Genomic DNA, 20,898 nt, shown 5'->3' on the forward strand with positions numbered 1-20,898 from the left:
GGCACCATTCAGACAATCCAGTGCCCGCTGTTCATGTTCCACATTCTGTTGGCAGTTCCGATGAGAGTCAGCCCTGAGACACCTCCTGACTTGTCCACCCCCCACCTGGCATGTGCAGGGATGAAAGTGGAACTTGGCTCACAGAGAAGCAGTCCCGTAAAGTGACCGCCACGGTCCATGTTTGAGGGAAGCATCCCGGACGCCTTGGTCCTCCGTGGCCGGCCTGGTACGTCCGGGAGAAAGGGTAGGGACAGGGCCTGGGGCTCCTTCCCATCCTGGGGGGCAAGACCAGCCCCCAGAGAGCAGACCCAGCCTCAGAGGCCACCGGCAGCCTCTGCTGCCGTGCAGGGGGAGACCACCTGTCCAGTTTGCCCGGGATGCGGAAATTCCAGGGCCAAAACCAGACAAGCTGGCCACCCTAGTCCTACGTGTGACAGACAATAGTGCTTCAATTCATGGCACTGTCACTACTTGGGGGGCTCTTGGCAGGTCACCTCCCAGTTTCCTATTCTGAAACCGGCCCTAGAATTAGGTGTGGTGGGGCTGTGGAGCTAGACCCTGGCATCGGGCACCATCAGGTTCAGGTGCCTCTCACCAGGAGTGAGCAGGGGCCAAGGGGCGGGAGCTGGGTGAGAAGGAAGAGGCAAGCGTGGGGGTGGGGGGCTGGGACCCCAGCCCAACAACTCCCTCCGGTACCAGCTTTCCAAGGAAACAGCAGCCAGGCAAACTTTAAAGGCGCATCAAGAACACAGCCTGGAGGACCCAACAGACCTGTTGAATTATTAAAAGAGTCACCTGGTGCTGCCTGCTCATTGGCAGGGAGGCCTTGGCGAGCCAGGGTTTCACTGATTAAAAACGGTTCTCCCACGACACAGCCCCAACTGTCAAAACAAGCACATGGATCGTGTTTCTTTTCTCAGCCCGCCAGCCCACCCAGTGCAGACAGGCCATCGTGTCAGGGGGTAGCGCCAGTCCGTACCACCCACCCACGCCCACACCCAGTCAGTCTACTCCCTGTGTCAGAGATGAGGGAGACCCACACCCACCATGAAGGCCACACAGGTCTAAAGGGTACCGGGAGGCCACAAAGGCAGCAGAGAGCAACAGAAAGGCTCTGTGTGGAGGGCAGTCCTGGCCTGGGGAAATCAGGAGGGCTTCTCAAAGGAGGTGGCATGGGAGCTGGCTTAGAGAGCAGTCTAATTTTTGAGTTCAGAGTCGTAGCCTCAAAGCAGACAGACAGGGGCTGGAATCCACCACAAAGCTTCCTAGCCCATGGGCTTGGAAGGGACCTGAGTATTCAGCCTCAGTTAACTCATCTGTAAAATGGAGATAAACCACCTGCTACACAGGTATGTTGTGAAGCGTCCTGAGACGCAGTGTGGACATGCTTTCCACAGGACCTGGCACATAAGGAGAAGAGGAAAGGGGTGACGGTTATGGATGTGGTCATGATGTAGGGGTGGGTGGAGGAGACAGCCCTGGCAGCGGTAAACGCATCCTGCACCCTGAGGGATGTGCAGGCTCAGGGTGGCTGGCGTGGAACAGGTAGGAGGCTGAAGGCCCAGTGGGGCAGGGGCCCAATGGGGGCAGGGGCCCAAAGGGGGCAGGGGCCCAATGGGGGCAGGTGGCAGAGTGACCGATAGGCCAGCCCAGGTGCTATTATCAGGATCGTACACTACAGTCAGCACAAAGAGAGCTGGGTCTCTCTGCCTCCACGGGGTTGGGGTTTGGAATGTGGGGTGACGGGGAGGACAGCAAGGTGAAGCCACTGCCACAGCCCCGGCAGCAACCCTGACATCTGCAGAGGCGGGTCCAGCAAACGTGGGGGTGAGGCGGCAGGAAGGTGTGGTCGGCTCCTGGACAATGGGGGAAGATCGTGAGTGCTCCCCAAGAGGAGAAACCCGAGTGACCCCCAAATCCCGGCCAGGTTGCTTCTTTCCTCACTTCGGGGCCCTAGCAAGGCAGAGGAAGATACTGTGACCTCAGGGTCAGGGAGGATGGTTTATCCCTGCCATCCCATTGTCCAAGGAAGGGCGGGGCCTGGGGCAGCTGCTGAGGGCAGAGGCAGAAACTTCTCAGGGCTGCGAGGCTTTGTATATTTGTGATTTTCCGCACCCTTCTCAGAAGGCAGAAGTTTGGAATGGAAAGGCCAATGGACTGGCAGGGCCGCCATCCACCCCGAGTGGGACCCAGCCCTCAGAGCGAGCCACCCTGCTGTTTCCTTCCATGCCACCTGGGCAGGGGTCACCTACCCAGGCTATGCAGAAAATCCCTGGGGCCTGCCAGGGCCCTGCCTGGCCTGAGAGCTCGGGCCATGTCCACCTGGGAACAGGGAAGTGTCACAGAAGTCGCTACAGGCCTGCACGGAGGCTGCACAGGCCAGTGGGGGGGCTTCCCAGAGCGTGGCCTACGTGCCCTCCCCTCACACACCTTCTCTTCCCAGCCTCTAGGCTGAGGCCTCCGTGTACCCCCATTTCTGACAATAGAAAATCACAGCACATTCCCTGCACAAAATGCTTCCAAATTGGTCGTGATGGGCAAAGCCCCACATGTCCTCCCAGCCTTGACCCGGGGAACCAAGCCCAAGGTGGGCAGGGAAAGGCAGACAGGCTAATACATGAGAAAACTAGCACAGGGATGGATGGATGACAGGCCTCCTTTCTGAGGAAGGGACAGGCTGGGCAGGCAGCTATGCCCAAGGTTCTAGAACCGCCAGCCATGGGATAGGGACGAAGGTCGGCCTCCTGGCCTGCAGCTGGACACTCCGTGCCCCAGCGGTGTCTCTAAGGCCCCTGGCTGCTCCGCACTAGGCAGCCCTGAACACGGATTAAAGGCTGCACCCAGAAAACTCGGCAGCTACTGAAAGTAAAGACACTCCCGTTTCGTCCTTCTCCACGTCCACAGCTGTTTGCTCCCTGAAATGACCCTTCTGGGCCCAGCGAAGGCCAGCATTGGCAGAGCAGAGCCCAAGCTGCCCTGCCTCTGCTCCCTGGTCACAGTCTGGTGCTGCCGGGACACAACAGCGGCCTGTCTGACTTTATGTCTGGGCACAGGAGAGTGAGTCAGAAAGAAGCAGAAGCGTCAATTTGCCGTGTGGGTGTCGAATTCACACAACTGGCTCTGGATGGGGACCCAAGTCAACATGTTCATAACGCAGATCTTAGTAAATACACGAAATCTGGGAGACTAGGTGGGGACCCTACTCAGGGATCTGTGAGTGTGGGGGGGGTGCAGCTGGGGGTTCTGTGCAAATGGGGGGAAGGGGACCCTGCGGTGACACAAAGCGGGAGGTTCTTTTCTCCCCTCCCGACGTCCTGCCCTTCTGCTGGGAAATAGGGCCCTTGTGGTGGCCCCCACCCACTGAGTCCTCAGAAGCCGTGCAGACTCCCAGTGCCAGCGGCCCTCCACTTGGTGGATCCACCATGACAAAGGGGGCAAAGCAGGGCTTGCTGGCAATCACGCCACCCTTCCCACCGGGTCTGGCTGTAGCAGGCATCACTAATCAATCACGGTGTTCTCTCTGGCAGAGCTGGGATGGATCGCACTCCGAAGATGGATCCAGGGACTCTGGTAACAGAAGCGTGTCAGCTCCCAGGGGAGCTCTAGCCAGCCCTCCATCGCGGCACCTACTGCCCACAGTGAGGTCAGTCGGGGCCAGTCTGGTCAAGCCGCCACCTGCTGGCTGGGGCTCAGGAATGGGGTGGGGACACACTCACCCAGCTGAAAGGATACAAGGATACCCAAGCCCTCCTTCTGATTCACAAATGAGGGGTCCAGGCAAGGCCTCAGGACAGGGTGGGGGGTCCTCAGGTTTCTCCCGGTCAGTCATAACAATCGCCCACAAGATAGGGTTATTGTCTCATCATAAGTGAGGACAGCACAGCTCAGAGTGGTGAAGAAAGGTGCCCAAGGAGACCAGCCAGGAAGTGGCAGAGCCAGCCATGGAGCCAGGCCTGCCCTCTAGAAGGGCCACACAGCAGGGAAGAGACCCAAGCAGGAGCAAGTTTGCACGCCCTCCCACCCCTGTCCCAGCTTCCGGCCAAGTCTCCGACAGCAGCCCCTAGTCATCATGGGACTGACCAGCCAAAGGGCCTGGGGTGTCACTCCCTGCACCCCCAGCATCTCCCGTTGCCTATCGGGCCCTCCCTCCCCTCCCCCCAGGAGCCCACAGCAGCCCCACATTGCTCCCACCCTCTGCCTTGGAGCTCCTACACACCACACAGGGCCAGAAGAAGGTTCTGGATAGAACTGCAGAGGCCACTACCCTGCTGAACCTTCACTCTCAGAGGACCAGAGCCCCCCTACCCTGCCCACGCTGTTCCTAGCACTCCCACGCCTTTCCATCCCACAGGGACGCCAAGGGCATTCCCTGCCCGACCCCCCGAGCCCAGGCCTGGGCCTCTACTGCCCAGACCCCTCATGCCGTCCTTGGGGTCAGCCAGACCAGACGTCGCCTCCTGTGCTAGGCGCACTGACCATCTCATCTGGGTGCTCCAGTCCTGCCCCCCACCCTGTCTCTCGCCACCCCACCCTCAGACTTGCCCCCCTCGAGCCCAGGACCTGGGAAAGGGCAACGCACAGTAGGCGCACACGGCTAGTGACAGGCCAGAATGAGAGGGGAGAGCTGCCTGTCTGAGTGCTCCAGCACCGGGCGTCCTGAGCCTGTGAGGACCAGAACAGGCCTGCAGCCCTCCCACCGTGCACTGTGGTGTCCGGCTTGGCCATACAGGAGCGAAGAACTAGACCTTGGCCCTCCGGACGGCGCCAGCCCTGGGTGGGTTGGGCTGGACGCGGGCCAGCTGTCCAGGCCTGCGACTGCTCACCTTGGAGCCCAGGGCGGAGAGCCCAGCCAAGTCTCCAGGCTGAGCTCCAAGCCTCAGCTTTCTCCAGAACCACTGGTGCCTCACTGCTGCCCTCATGAGAGGGGCCGTGGCTGGACACCCACTCTATCTAAACCTGTTCCCGGACTGCCGGCCAGATTCCCAAGCTGAGGCACTGGCCCTGTGAGTGCTCAAGGAAGGGAGGGTCCAAGACAGGAATTCACCAAATGGCAGAAAACCCAATTTTCTGCAGCCACCAACCAGGGCCACTGGGGGCCAGGGCCAAAGCCAGAACAGGCCTCTGCCGTGAGCAGCTCTGCATCACATTAGGCTGGAACCTCCAGTGCTGGGCAGGGGTAGAGGCCTGCCTCGGTCTCCCTACCAGTGACCCCAAAAGGGATATGGAGCCCAGCTACCCCCGAGGTCAGCAGGCCAGGCCTGAGAGCAGCATTCCCAGCCCCCGGAGGCCAGCCCTACCGGGAACTGAAGGTGGAAGCCAGGAGACGCCTGAAGCAGCAGCTCCGTGCCTGGGTCAGTGGGCCCCTCACTCCCAGATGTTCCAGGGGCATGTTTAATGAATGACCTCACGTCCCTTGTGCATCTGCGTAAGTCCCACCACAAAATATGACAAGACTTTATTTCTGAAAAGGAGTTGATACTGCTACACAGCTGCTCCGATAAATTTTTAATGGATGTTTGCTGAAAAGATGGCCCTGCAGTGTTTTCTCATTACAGAGGGAAGGACAGGAGCTGGGCGCGCTCTGGACCCCGCGCACTTGGACATTCTTACTGCTGCCAACACTGAACGCTGCTGGGGGCAGGGCTCCCACCAGTGAGGAGGCCATGTCCCGGGCCACCCTCCATCCTTGCTAGCTGGAGGGGGGCTCTGAACCCCAAACCTCCCTGCCAGCCACTGGCCTTCTCAGCACCCAGGCCTTGGCCCGGCAGGGGCCGGGTACGGACTGGGTCAGGGTGAAGTGCAGCTTCGCACGTCCACACACGAGGCTAACGGACCCCAGCTGGTCTCTGCCCCAGAACTTGCTGTGCTGGTGTCCGGGGGCTGCCAGTAACCAAGTACCACAGAATTCATTCTCGGCGCTGGAGGCCAGGAATCCTACACCCCGGTGTCACGGGGGCCACGCGAGGCTCTGGGGGAGGAGCCTTCACGCCTCTCCAGCTCCCAGCGGCCCAGGCGGTCCTGGTCCTTCGTTTGGGGCAGCGTCACTGTAATCTCTGCCTGTCTCCATATGACTTTCCCCTCTTCCCCCGTCTCTCCTGCATGTGACCCTTAAAAGGACGCTGCCCAGCGGGTAATCAGGATGACCTCATCTCAAGAGCTTTAATTCAATTACATGTGCAAAGACCCCTTCTCCCAAGAAACTCATGTGCACAGGTTGGGGGGCCTCTCATTCAGCCATGATACTCCCCCCCCCCGGGCTCACCCAGTGCTCGTGGAGCAGGGGCTGGAGGCAGCGTCGTCAGTCTTCGCTTGGAGACCCACCTCTGGGGGCTGCCCTGCCCTGGCCCCTCACCACAGGCTCTGACCGTCAGGCCATGGTCTCCTATTCAGAGACTGGAAACAGACCCAGGACTAAGACACCCGCTGAAAGTCACGCCAGCAGCCCGACCCGCCTCTCAGGCCCGCCCTTCCCTTTACCTCTGGGTTTGGGGCCACGTTCCCCACCCTCACCATGCCCTACCCTGCATACAGCTGCAGTGACTTCCGCGCCTTGAACAGGGGCCAGTGTCCACCTCCCCACCCAAGTGACCCGTTCCCACTGTATCCCAGCACCTGCGGTGGCCCAAGGCTTGGAATCACCGGGTACTGAATGAATGAATGAATGAATGAACGAACAGACGAACGAAAGAACAAGCAAACGTATGGCTGCTGACACCCTAGGCCCAGCCACCACCTTCTTGGGACTCAGGAAGTGATGCCCTCTGAGCCTCAGTTTCCCCATGTGTGAAAGGAGGGATGAAGGGCCTTCCAGTGTGAATGTCTGGGCCCTGAGAGCCAGACAAAGGGTCTGAAATGTGGCCCAGGGGCCTTGCGAGTCTGAGGCCATGGGGGTGCAGGCCAGGTCTCCACGCCCTTTGTTTTCTGTCTCACTGCCCGGTGCAGACACGTTCTCGGCCCAGGAGGCAGCTCACGCTTGGGGTTTTCACCAAGCGGTGGATTCTCTCATCTTGGCACAGGGGACATCTGTCAGCGGAGACAGCCCACGTGACATCTCCCCACCATAATCCTGAGTTTGGACACCCAAGCTGCCCCGAAGGGGTCCAGGGGGCTGGTGTGATGCTCACAAGCCACAAACTGGAGCAGACACGCACCCTGCATGCACACTGTCCCCTAACAGCTTCTATGAGCACCTTACATGGGACAGTGGCCCTGGGCTCCTCCACAGATGCCCCAATGCCCCTCCACTGTGGAATCGGGAAATGCACGCACCACCTGCTTTGACCCTCATAGCCTTCCAGATAGGTGACCCTGGGAGACCCCAAGTTTACAGCTGAAGAAACTGAGGACAGAGAGGCAGCTTGTCTTCCTGTCAGTTTTGGACCTACTGCGTGCCAGGCACCATGCTCTGAGCCTTATGGACATTGTCTTTTGAGTCCTTGCAACAACCCAGGGAGGGAGTGAAAACTGTGACCCCACCCCCCAACCCCCACAGAAGAGGCCACGGAGACTCAGGGGGTGAGGAAACTGAGCCAGAGTCCCACAACCCCCCAAGTCAGCCAGATCACTCCTTTGTCCTCCTCCCCTCAGCATAAAACACTGTGGAGGGCCTACTGTGTGCTGGAGAGCAGACGACGCCTGACCTCAGTGCTGCCGGATCAGGGGGGCTGTGGGCCTAACCCTTTATAGCATCGTTGAGACCAACCGACTGACGTCTGTCCATGTGAAATGGTGCAGAGGGAGGATGGATGGCAGGACAGAAGGACAGATGAGTGGGTGGGTGGATGGATGGATGGATGAGTAGAAGGAGGAACAGACAGACAAATGCGTAAGTGGATAGATGATGGATGGGTAGAAGCACGAATGTACAGCTGGGTGGGAGGATGGACGGATGGGTAGAAAGACAGAGGGACAGACAGATGTTGGGTGGATGTATCAGTGGACAGGTGATAGATGGAGCGATGGGTGGGTGAATGGACAAACAGATGCATGGATAGGGGGTTGGTTGGATGGAGAGAAGGATGGGTAGCGGGTGGGTGGCTGGATGGGAGGGAGCAAAGGAGGAAAGGGAGAAAACCATAATAAAAATCCATGAGATCAGGCAGATGGCTGTTCTCTGTGGGCAAACTGACGGCACAGGCAGGTGCCCCTGCCAATGCCCGTGAAGACGTGGAATGGACCAGAGAGAGACATTCAGTTGCTCTTAGCCTTCTTAGAGACCCCTGACCTGTGGTGGAAGCTCCAGCTGGCTGTTCACGCCCCTCCTGCCAGGATGCCCACCTGCTTCTCCTGAACGCCCCCAGCATGAATTAGCTCCCCGCTATCCCAGCATGAATCAGCCAGTTCATACATTTTTGAAAAAAAGTGTCTCTTTCCCGCTCCCATGTGCTTTGTGGCAGCGGCAGAGAGAAGCACACACAAGTGTTTCTGAGAAAACCCATGAGGTTGTGGGTGACGGAGGAAAGGTAGCCCCCATGTCTACGGTGTAGACAGACACTCAAAGTCACCTGGCTGACGTCTGTCATGCATTTCACTCAGACCCAACAGCAACCCATTCACAGACGGTGGCCAGAGCTCAGCTGCAGGTGGAAACCACTCCAGTGTCCAGGGGAAGGGCACTGCAGGCCCTGTACAGTGGGAAAGATCAGAGCCTCCATGGTGCCATGGGAGCTCTGTCCTGGTGGCCTCAGTGGCACCAAGGTCAACCTTTGGTTCTCCCTCTGCTCTAGGGCCTCCCCTCTGCCTCAAGTGTGGGTCACTGTCTCCAGTGGGTCAGGGGAGAGGGAGAGGGTGGGAGGCCTGACGCAACATCAGTCTCCTTCCCTGCAGGGAAGCAATGGAAGAGGAGTCCCCCAGCTCTGCCCCAGCCATTGATCTCACTGGGTTGGGCCCAGCTTGGACAGAACCAGCCCCCACCCCCAGCAGTGGCCTCTGACCACCGGAGACCCAGCAGGTCAATAGCTTAGCACAAGGTGGCCCAGGACAGCCACTCGGGAAAGGAGAGCTATGGATGAGTGAGGACTGCATACGAGCGTCACCGTAAAACCGTATCTGTGACATGGACACCAAGAGCGGCCTCAGCCGCCGGTTCACGGGTGCATCCAGAAGACGGTGGACTGATTTTCTGGGAGAGCCATGTCATCCACGTGCCCACTCTTGTGTCTGTTTAGAGTAGAAAATAATCAAGATCTTAGAAGGCAGCCCCAAAGAACTGAAACGACGTATTCAAACAAACAGTGTGCACACTGCAGCACGACCCACAACAGGCCAAGGGTGGAACAACACAACGGCCCTTAGAAGACGAATGGGTACCAAGCTGTGGTCCATCCACACATACAGTGGAATGTGATCCGGTCAGAAAAAGGAACGAAGCACCGACACGCTCCCTCAGGAACCTCGCGGTCCTGACACTGAGTGAGAAATGCCAGACACAAAAGGCTACATAGTGTAAGATTCCATTCACATGAAATGTTCCGATTAGGCCAGTCCCTCGAAGGCAGACAGACGGCTGCGGGGGTGGGGGTGTGGGTAGGGGACGGGAGGGGGGTGACTGCTTCACAGACACTAGGTTTCGTTCGGGGTGAGAAAATGCTCTGCGACTAGAAGGAGGTGGCGGGTGCACCACACTCACTAGACTGAACGGCACTGAATTGCACACTTTGAAAGTTTAGTTTCATGTTATGTGGATTTTACGTCAATTAATAAAAAGTCAGAGGGCAGAAGGGGCTGGGCCAGGACTGGGGATCAAAGGCAGAGGCGGGTCCCTGCCCCCAGGCGCGCTCGGCCCAGTGAGGACCAAGCCAACGCCACCACCACCACCACAGGGACCCAGGGAGCGTGTGTGGAGACGCGTCATGTGCTCCACGACAGCCGCCCCCCAATCCTCAGGACCCCGGGCAAACGCCATGTGTCCTGGCTCCCACTGCTGCCGTTACAACTCGCCTCAAACAGCCAGATTTTTTATCTTGCGGTTCTGTATGTCAGAAGTCTGAAAGGAGTCTGACGGGCTCAAATCAAGGTGTCTGCAGGGCCTGTTCCTTCTGGAGGCTCCAGGGAGATGGAGAACCTGTTCTCACCTTTTCCAGCTTCTGAGACCACCTGTGTCCCTCGGCTCACGGCCACATCACTCCAACTTCTGCTCTGTCATCACGTCCCCTTTCTCTGACTTGCTCCTCCTGCCTCCCTCTTGTCATTACGAACTAAGTCCATCTGCACAAACTTAAGTACATCTGCAGAGAGCCTTTTCCCTGTCACACAGGGTCCAGGAGTCACAACATAGATGCATCTTCAGGGGCCACCCGTCAGCCCACCAGCCGGGCCAGCGACCCGTGGGTGTTCCCGGAGCGTCAGGTGCTAACCTCACCACGCCGCACAGCAGGCAGGCTCACTGCAATCTTGTGTAGCAGGGGGCATGTTCCCAGCCTGCAGAAGAGACAGAAGCCCCAGGAGTAACCCTTCCTAAGCTCCCTCAGCAAGCAGGTGGCCGACAGAGGAGACCTTCACGGGCGGGGGCTTCTTGCCTTCACCTTTCATCTTCACTCAGAGTCCCGCCCATTGCCATCTCCTCCCTCCCAGCCACTCAGAGCTGTGATGATCCCAAACCAGGTCATCCCTCGGTCTGCAGGGCCAGCTGTGGCTGTGACAAGGACCTGCAACCCACATTCGGACCTCGATGACTTGACACGGGCCAGGCCTCACCCCAATTCTGACCCTCCCACTGTCACCAGGACGGGACTCTTAGATGAAGTCTCATTCATTAGCCTCTGAGAAGTATAACTGGGCTTTTATGGAAAATCGGCTCATTATGCAAAGTACAAGTGATGTGAAAATGAGCATTTTTTTGAAGGAGCACATTGGGCTCCTATCCAGCCACGAAAGAAATGAGGAAGAGATTCTTCAGGGCTGCGGGCTCGGCTGGTGGGTTTTCAAAAAAGGAAGGGGTTTGGCTGAACTAAAACCTTTCCCTAATGAATAACATCACGAAATGCTCAACGAAGAGCCCGCTTAGTGTTTGGTAAAGTGCTGCTGCCCCCAGAATGTTCCGTCACCTGTGAAAACCTCTCAGCCGTGTGGGGGATGAGAGGCTACCCAAACTCCTCGTGCTACCCCGGGCAGCCACACAGGTCGGGCTGCCCATCTGCTGGGCTCACGGGAGGTGACCTGCGTGAGGTGACAGAGGATCTGTCTCCAGGGGCCGCAGACAGAGAGGCCCCCGGGAAGCTTCTGGATTGGGGCCCAGACAAGGAGAGGAAAAGCACACGGGGGAGGACGGCACAGAAGGAAAACCAGCGACAAGGGCCAGGAGCGGTACCGCCGAGACGGACGGTTCTTCCTGCAAGGGAGCTGCCCGTACCAGGAGGCCCTGATCCTTCTGTCTGCAAACACCTCCCTCGTTTCCCTCATTCGCTCCTCCTCCCGTGTGCAGGAAAGGGTTAACTCAACAGACCTGGGTTGGCCACAGCCTGACAGTCCAAGAAAGGTCTGGCCCTGGCCCAGCTCCTGGGAGGGAACCTCTGAGCCCCTGGGACGTCCTGCCGGATACAGTGTCTTTGTTACCTGGGGCCTTGGGCCAAGCCAGAGTCTCTGCTAACGATGGATTTGGGGGGAGACCCGGGGCCACACGGTATCAGCCCCACCTCTGGAGAGGCTGGAGACTAAGGTCAGCCTTGTGGGTGGTCAGCCGTGTCTAGGTCACCAACACCCAGGGAGAACCTGGGCACCAAAGCTCGGGTGGGCTTCTGGAGTTGGCAACATCCCACGCAGGTTGTCACACATCATTCTGGGAGAATTAAGTGCCGCCCACACCGCTGCCCTGGGAGGGGAGGGCCGGAAGCTGGAGCCTGGCCTCTCCTGGAGCCTGTTCCATGCGCGGATGTGAATCTGTATCTTTTGTTGTAATAAACCGTAACTGTGAGTGTAAGGCTTTGGCTGTGTCCCGTGAGACCTTCCAGCCAAGCATCGAACCTGAGGGTGGGCTTACAGCATGCCCTACTCACCCTGTTTCTGTTACTAAAACACACTATAATATTTCCTAAGCCCTTCTCCAGGCCAACACTGAGCTGTCTCATCTCAGCGAATCCTGAGAAGGCCCCTGTGTTAACCCATCTCCCCAACGTCTAAAGCAAGATGCAGGCAGAAGCCTCCCCCACGAGGCCCACAGTGAACCAGGATGCCAGCCGTGGAACTGGTCTCATCCACTCCGAAGCCCAGATCTCAACTTTCTCTGCTCGCCGTCTCCTAGGGGCAGCAGCCTTCAGGGCTGGGGTCACCCCTCACCCTCTAGGGGGCCCATGTACTGCCCAGGGGTTCCTAGAACAGGGACGGAAGGGGGTGGGTTTCCAATCACATCTGCCAGTCTGAGGGCCCAGGGCCCAGAGGGCAGGGCCGACTGTGCCTGCTTCTGCCCACCTACTGCGGGAACGACTTGTGAAGCACCTGAATCGCGGAACAGCCCTGGCGGGGAGCACAGAGGCTGCCAGGGTGGAGGGGCCAGGAGAGACGGAGGCACAGGGGCTACACGTCCAGGAGGGAGGACAAAACCCCACTCGAGGTGCCTCCTTACTAATCAGGCAGGACACACACCCAGGACAGACGGAGGGCCAGCTCTCGCATTCTTCACCACACTAAGCCACCAACCAGGTCTCATCATCAGCTGTAGACCCCCAAGGAAACAGAGGCTCCGAGAGCCTGCGCACGGGGTGCAAACAGCCAGGGCCTCAGGAGGGAAGAGCCTGGAACACCCCTGAGGCAGCGCTGAGGCCACGGCAGGACCGCATCCCTGCAAAGCGCTGAGGAGGGCTCGTCGCCCCCGGGAACACAAGGGGACTCCCAGCACCAGGGCCCCTGGTTGGGGAAGAATGTCGAACGGATTCAGAGAGCACACTCTAGCGTTACATGAAAGAGCAAATAAAATGACTAACGCTTGTTGCACAAACTTCATTCCTGCCTACGTATGTATGTAGATATGCATATAGATGAAGAATTTGCTGGCAAACGCAGGACAAGAAAACCACAACACAACACGTCATCCTGGGCCAGGGGGACAAGGAACAGATGACAGTTTCTGGGAAAAACAAAACACAAAAACCACGTACTGCCTTTGTGTCCAGAAATGACACACTTTTTTTTAATTAAACATTGTAAAACTGTCCCTATTACAGACCTTTCAACAGCTATGTTGAAAAACACTCATGCCCCTGGGGGAGACGTGGGGGGGGGTACCTCAAAGGTATTAGTGAGATTCTGGGACAGAGGCTGGGTGGTGGGTTTTGTGTTCTTGTTATTCTCTATACCTAAGTGTGTTACAAATATTCTTTTGCATGTGTTTAATATGTAGTTTAAAAATATTTTAAACAGCCTATCCTATGTGACAAACAAACAAACAAACAAACAAAAGTCCTCAACGCAATGGAACGTCTAAGCCCTGTGAGGACCCAACAGAAGACCTGGGGGTGGGGGAAGCGCTAACATCTGCATCTGTCCAGGTGACTCTGAACCCGGGCAAACAGCCCCACCAAGGGCCGGCAGCGGCCCCCACCCCCCGCCCCGGACAACACCAAGGTGAAGCTCCCCTCCTGGAGCTCGACCACCCGCACAGCCAGGCGTGACCCCATCCACCCCGCTCTCAGGCAGGGCTGTTTCCACCCTCCCACGCCTCTCATTCTCATCCAGAAAGGGCAGCTCTTGGGTTCGTCCCCACTCGACCTGGGAACTGGTCCCCATTCACATGTCTCGGACCCCGATCTGTGGGCCAGAATCCACAATGACCCGTTCTCGTGTGGGACTGCCCTCCCCTCCCCCACTGGCCACGTGCCCCATCCAGGTGTCAGAGGTGAGAGGCCAGACCCAGGGGTCACAGGATTCTAAGCAGAATGAAAACTGAGTGGGAGAAATTCCTGTCAAGAGACGTGCGGCCCCCAAGAGGGCAGGTCCCCTCCCTCTGGCCTGGTCGTTACAAACACCCGCTACCTCATTCGCAGCAAAGCCTCCCCGTTCCGACGTGTGGAGAGTGCATTTGGGTAGGCAATGATCTGTGAAAGGATTAATTTGCTGATCTTATTACCTAAATCGAAAGCGATTTTTCAGCCACCACTAACATCCGTGGGAGATCTCCCTGGTGTGAGCCGAAGGCTCTCCCTCCCCCACCCCTCCCAGCCGCCGCCCACAGACAACTTCACAACACAGTGAAAATGCACGATAAAGACACAGGTGGCGGATGTCTGCGGAAAACTCCAATGTCTGTGACCAGGCACGTGGTGGCATGCGGCGATGGCAGGGCCGGCACGCTGCGCGTGCGCGCCAAAGGCTTACCTGATCCCTTTGTTCTGGGCCACACTGTGCAGGGACAGTCTCGACACCGCAGAGATGACCTGGGGAGACAGAAAGAAGGCCTCTGTCATTTCACAAGAAACCAGAAAGTCATCGTAAAACTCCTCAAATGCTCTGCAGACACAAAGAACTATTCACTGAGCAGTTTTCATCTTGGGGGTAAAAAACACACAGCAAATCCCCTTTTAGGCGAGGCACCTGTGTTGTGTTTACGGTGCCCAGTCTGTCCTTTTGGTGCACTGATCCTTACGGAGGTGCAGGTCACACTGCATGAGCGGATCCGAGCAGTGTCCCCAGACCAACACTTGTCAAAAGGAAAGTTCTGAAGTGCTCAGCCATGAGCACGGGCCGCTCCCTCCTCTGCTGCCCACCCGCCCCGGCCCGGCCCCGGATTCCGGCCAGCCTCCTGCACACACACAGGACCCACCTGTCTCCCAGCCCTACTGCAGTTATTCCACAATCCTCAAAACAACAGGCAACAAGCAGGTATGAGGCTCCGCAGATGATGAGGGGGAAACTGAGGCAGGGAGCGGGAGGTGGCTGACCCTGGAGTGCAAAGTAGGACACACACGACGAGCACACAGGAAGCTGCTCACGATTCATTACAGAGTTTACAGAGCACCTGCCATGCCAGACCTCACACACCGGGGACACAGGTGCAAGTCTTAACTTTGAGACTTCATTGTGTGAGCATGGCTGAGTTCATCTGTGCGTGTGTGTGTGCGCGTGTGTGCGTGCGTGTGCTGGGGAAAGGGAACACGAACATGGCCCATGACGCCCACTTGCTAACATCATAGATGCCCCCTGCTGGGTGCTGGCCGTCCTAGGAACTCAGCCCAATGGGCCTCTCTGGGCCTCGTCCTGGGACATCCTCATGCCTCGTCATGCATATTTGGGAGACAGGAAAGCTGCAGCTAGGTCACTTGCTCAAAGCCCCCCAGCGGGGACACATTCCTCAGACTTCCTTTTAGGCTGTTCTCCTTCTAGCAGCAAGTTTTAAAAGGGATTGTGTGGGAGAAAAACACCCAAACTGTACAGAAGGGCCCTTTCTCAGCCTGGTGAGAGGGCCCATTTGCCAGCAAGCCACGTGCTATGTGCTGTCTTCTGGTAGGTGGTTATATTTCAGGGGTCGGGACTCACGGAAGCCGTGAAGCCGAGGGATGACAGGGTTTGTCTGTGTTTCCTCAGACAAAACTCAATTGGTTTATTATGCAGCTGGGCCAGCCGGGCTCCCAGGCTTTGTGTTATAAGGGGTCTTTCACAAAAAAGGAGCAACTTGGCTTCAGCTGTTATTCTTGGCTTTTAAGAGCTCTAAATATTTACAGAGAACAAAAATTAAAGCAATATTGCTCTATGTCCTTTGATAGAAACTGGAAATGTTAGAGCTTGAAAGGTTTGGGAACTACAGGGCGCACAAGCCCCCCCTCCACCACGCCTCCTACGGCAGACATTGCTAATCAACTGCCACATTTCCCCACCCCCCACCCCCCAATGAGCCGGACGCAGGCTGAGAACCCTTCCAGCAGAGTCTGCCCAAGGCATCAGCCATCAGTCAGCGATGGCACAGCAGACAAAACCCGTCTTCCAACCTGGAGCTAGCACAAAGGCAGGGCTTCGCACAGGTGGTACCCAAGACAGGGAGGGGCTGCTGCCCTGAGCCAAGGCCAGGAGACAGGTCTCCAACGTGACCACGTGCCCGTGGTCCCAGCAGACAGAATAGCTTCTCCAGCTGCTATGACCACAGCAGCCTCAGCCCTGAGCTCACAGCGGCTTTGCTCCAGGCTGGAATCTGTCACCGGTGGTTTGTGCAGGGCTCAGCTCTGGGTTCCTGCCACCAGACAGGGCAGCTCCTTAAACAAGGTTAAACCTGCCCAGCTCTGGCAGAGGTGCCTGACCCTCACTTTCCCTGGGCTGCATGCTTCCTTGGTGGCACCTGCAGGAACCACAGGGAACCCCACTCCGGGGACCGGTGGACAGAGCAGGGACTGTTGGAGGCAGACATGGGACCCCTGAGACAGCCGTGGAGTGAGCTGAGGGGCGTTGGTGGCCCCTTGTAAAAGGACAGGGAGCGGGGTGCACCTCCCTGCAGGGGGAGGGAAGCACCTCGGCCAGGGCCCCGCTCCCAGGACGCAGGGCTGGGCTTCCCCAGGGGCACTGCTCCCAGGAGATGAGCAGAAACCTCCTCCACAGCCCTGCCAATCCTTCTGAAAACGCAAATGTCAAAGGATGACATTTTCCCAACTTATCTCCACGTCTCGTCTGCGTCCCAGTTAACGACTGAAATGAAGACACACACACCCGCTCTTCCTTCCCGTCCCTGCCCCCACCTCCATATACAACCAGCGCAGGCCTCTGGGCTCAGCGATGCGACTACTTTCTCGCCTGGGCCCACAGAGCCTCAGGCCCAGGCCAGCCCAGGATCACAAGGGCAGCGGGTAGGGGGCAGGTGGGGTCACACAAGGAGAAGACTTGCCCCCGAGAGGACCAGCCCCGCTGGGCAGAGCAATAGGCATGGCGCGCTCCCCCAAGCCATACTGTCTGTGCTGGTCACCCATGTCCAAGTGCTGCCTCGCCATGATGTTTAATATTACCGGTTCCTTTAATGCACAGTGAAGGAGCCAGGAGTGGATGTGACAGCCCAGAGGGCAGGAGGCGAGGTCTGGGGTCTGGATCGCAGGCTCTGTCCCCACCAGCCATGGCCGACTCTGACCCCGGCTCTTCACCAGACACCAGCAGCCAATCAGCTTCCTCACATTCACAAGAGAATCTGAAGAATACAGACGCCCAGGCCCACCCCCAGAGGCTCTAAACGGGACTGTGGGGCCTGGGAATCTGCATTTATAAGGACACACACACACACACACACACACACACACGGCTCAGATATGTGACGGGTCGGGCACAACAGGCTCGGACAAGGCGTTGTCCATCTTGCAGGATACCCTGCAAGCACTGTGCCACTGAAGGGGGTGTGGGAAGGAGACTCAAGCAGAGTGGGCAGAAAAGCCTTCTTAGGAAAGGACACGTGGCCTGCTCTGGGGTCCAGGGCAAAGCAGTGTCCAGCATGGATCTCAGCAAGCTCAGGGTTCCAGAATGGGACCTCCCAGGACCCCTGCCACTGGGGGTGTGCGCTGCCCCCTCTGACAAGCAGCAGGCCTCTGTGTTGCTGGCCCCCACAGGCCCCAAGCCAGGGTAGTCCCCCCTGCCGGGCTCGAAATGCGGGCTTCTACTCCTGCCCCGACATGGAGAGGCAGGCAAGCAGCCTGCAGGCTATGTCCCAGAGGGGCCAGGATGACCCGGTATGGCCACCAGCAGGTAGGTGGGAACCGTCCCATTCTCCCACTTAACGGAGCAAGTCCTCGCTGCCCTGTCGTGCCTGCCCGTGGCCAGTCTGCCTGTTCTCACGCCTCTCGGGTGTTCTCATGCCTCACAGACTCTGCGGGAGGTTTTGCTGCTCAGGCTTAGCCTGATGTGACAGCAGAAGCAGCGACAACAGGGGAACAGCCCTCCAGCTGGAGCGTCCTCACCAGGAGCTCCGGGGTCCAGCCCTAAAGCCACCGCCTTCATGTCCCCCACTCGTCTGCTGTGGCAGGGCTCAGGGCCAGGCTCCAGGGGCCGGGAGCTGTGCTGGCCTGGACACTAGCTGCAAACCTGTGTGGAGGTGCCCACAAGAATATTCTGGAGAGAGACATCATTGCACAGCACCCGCTCAAAGGGTCCAGCACGCCCAAGAAAGACGAAGAAGCAGTCCGTCAGGTTTACCAGCTGGCAGGTGTTCTAGGAGGCAGTCCCAGCCACAGGCTGCTGGGGACTGTGACCCGGTGCCAGGTTCTGGGGGCACTCTGGCAGCGTGTATCCTTAGGGACGTGTCATTAAAGATGGCACCGAGTTTCCACTCTGGGCGTGTGGAACAATTTCGTTCCAGACGTGTTCACTGCAGCACTTTACAGATGCTCAGGAATTTGGCAGCGGCCTGACTGAGAAGTACAGAGAAAGCCAGTAGGGCACATCCGCACCTTGGGTTCTGAGCTGCATGGAAGCCGAGGTCAGAGACGGAACTGATTGATACAACACATATTCATAAACACCGTAAGTGAAAGAAACAGGGTACAAAACATGTACGACAGACAGGTCTAACTTTTTCTAAAAAGGGACTGGCAGATAACACGTGAAATGTTGGCAGTGGGTAGTGCGACTCTTGTTCTCCCTTTCTGTATTTTGATATTTTTCTACGACGAACATAGTCATATAGTAGGGAAATGTTATATAAAAAGAAATAAGTCTGCTGGTGTCCACTCCCCACCCCACAAGGTGCAGAGTGGGCAGGAATTTTCCACCCCCAATTTTCCTGTCAATAAAACATGGCATTTAAACCACAGGAACCTGACTCTGGGCCCCCAGGTGGAAACGCAGGTCGGTCACTCGCACCATGCCATCACACTCATCCTAAGACGCCACTCCCCACCCCCACCCAGAGTGCACAGCGGCAGACCCCTCATTCAAGCTGCAGCCACCGGGACACCAAGGGGACCTTTACTCTCATGAAATTAAGGAGTACTCAATGTGCTACAGGAAACGTACCAGCATGTGAAGCTGTGTCTTTAAACGTACATGTCCTTGGAATTGATGAGGGTGGGTGGAAGGGTGGGTGGGTGGGTGGATGGATGGGGGTGGGAGGGTGGGTGGGTGACGGATGGATAGATGAGAACATGGGTAGATGGACATATAGGATCAGCAGCAAAGGTCCCAGTGAGAACCTGCCTCCCAAGCCCCACTTAGAACGTGAGCAACCATTTATTGGGTACTTACTACACGCTATGCACTGGGATTAGCATGACACAAACGTATTTCTGTATGTATTGTTCCCTCCCCCAACTCTCCATCTATTAGAGGCAGACACCAGGGAGTAGAGAGAATGAGAACCTTACCGCAATAAGCGGCCGAGTTAGGAACTGAACCCAGGTCTGTGTGACCCACGCCTGTGCACCCTACACCACGCAGGAGCCTGCAGCTGGCAACAGAACCCCGTGCCCTCCTTCCAAGCCTGGCTAGATCATATTTCCCACCCTCTCTTACAGTTACTGACACCCACCCAACGGATGGGCACAAACATCAAGTGGGCCACTCACAGGCCTGACTCATGGGACCTCGCTGCCCCTGGGGTGACTTCTAAAGCCTCATGTTAAAGGTGGCAAAGCAGCCATCAGCCTAGGTCCCTGAGGGACTGCATGGAGCAGAGGTCACACACACGCACGCACACGCTCTGCCCACCTGAAACCTCCCTGAAGGTCCCGCCATCTCCCACATAAGCCACCACAGCTCAGACTGTCATCACACAGCATCTCACTCTTCCTCTAGACTCAGAAGGAACGTGAACCTGGGCACAGGCGAAAATGGTCCATAACAAAGATGTATACAAGTCGGGCACGAGCGGAGCGACAGCAGGAGAGTGTGCCAGTCCCATCAACCTTGCTCGCCTGCAGACGCCGTGCTGATCAGCAGAGCTTCCTGGCCCCAATTCTCCCACTGTCATTAGGAATCAATAAGGAGGAACCGCACAGCTCAGGCCCAAGCCCGCAGACCTTCCTTATCAGCCATTACCACTCATCTGGAAACACACACACACACTCACACGCAGCCCAACGGAGCCAAATGGCAAGATTATCAAACTCATTTAAATATGTTGCCCCGGAAACTCTCCTATCTTCCTGGGAAATCTACAGCTAACACTGCTGCATATTTAGAAGCAAATCATTATGAATTGCTTTCCCCAGCTTAGCCTGCATTGTCCTTCTGTTTTTTCTTTTTTCACATCCAGAGCAAGGTCAGAAAAAACTTGGTGCTGTTGCCTTCGAAATGACAAGTGGCCAGCGAGGACTGATTAATTACGAAGCACGTGCAATCACAGCTTCGTGGTCAGGGCTCGCCACCGGGAGGAGGCAGGAAAAACAAAAGCAAGCGGGAAGCCACAGCCACGTCTCAGCCACTGCATCCTGTTGGATGCGGGAAGATGGGTGTGAGCCAGACCCCAGGCCCCCAGATAGCTAAGCTGCTAAATGAAAAACGCCAGTGGCTGGAGCCAGGTGACTGGCAGCAACTTTGGAGGGAAGTGCATAGCAGGAGGATCTGGTCATCCTTAGAAAGAGGGTCAGAGCTCAAAAGCCACTTTGGAGGAAACTAAAGGGCAGGATAAAACAGGAAGGCCCGTGGCTATCGGCCCAGCCCACTCCCTTTTCCTGCACCTGAACGGAGCCTTTCAGCACGATGTTAACCAAACCCCCAAATCTAGCTGTGCAGCCTCAGCAGGTTTGGATCAAGACTCCCAAATGCAAGGGGGAGAGACCACCCTGAGCCTCAGGACCCGCAGCCCAAGTATTCGTGCCTTGCTTGGTGCTGATGTCTATTACATGGATGGATGGATGGATGGCAGACGGTGGATGGATAGTGGATGGTGGATGGATGGATGGTGGATGGATGAACGGACGGGTGGATGGATGGGAGGATGGTGGATGGATGGAGGCCAATGCAGAGGGATACCTGGGTCCCAGTCCCTCCTGAGAAAGAAGGGAGGGA

At 57.3% G+C, this 20,898-nt stretch overlaps 1 protein-coding gene across 4 annotated transcripts in view; it reads right to left on the minus strand.

Moving 5' to 3' along the window:
* The window catches only part of VAV2 (vav guanine nucleotide exchange factor 2), a 157,043-nt gene that overhangs the window by 63,042 nt on the left and 73,103 nt on the right, over positions 1-20,898 (minus strand). For all 4 annotated transcript variants that reach the window (XM_033122758.1, XM_033122757.1, XM_033122756.1 and 1 more), the window contains exon 3: positions 14,308-14,366. In XM_033122758.1, the coding sequence (XP_032978649.1) occupies positions 14,308-14,366 (59 nt within the window). The remainder of the gene's footprint in view (positions 1-14,307; positions 14,367-20,898) is intronic.

This window comes from Rhinolophus ferrumequinum, chromosome 12 (assembly GCF_004115265.2).
Source record: "Rhinolophus ferrumequinum isolate MPI-CBG mRhiFer1 chromosome 12, mRhiFer1_v1.p, whole genome shotgun sequence".
Classification (NCBI taxonomy): Eukaryota; Metazoa; Chordata; class Mammalia; order Chiroptera; family Rhinolophidae; genus Rhinolophus; species Rhinolophus ferrumequinum.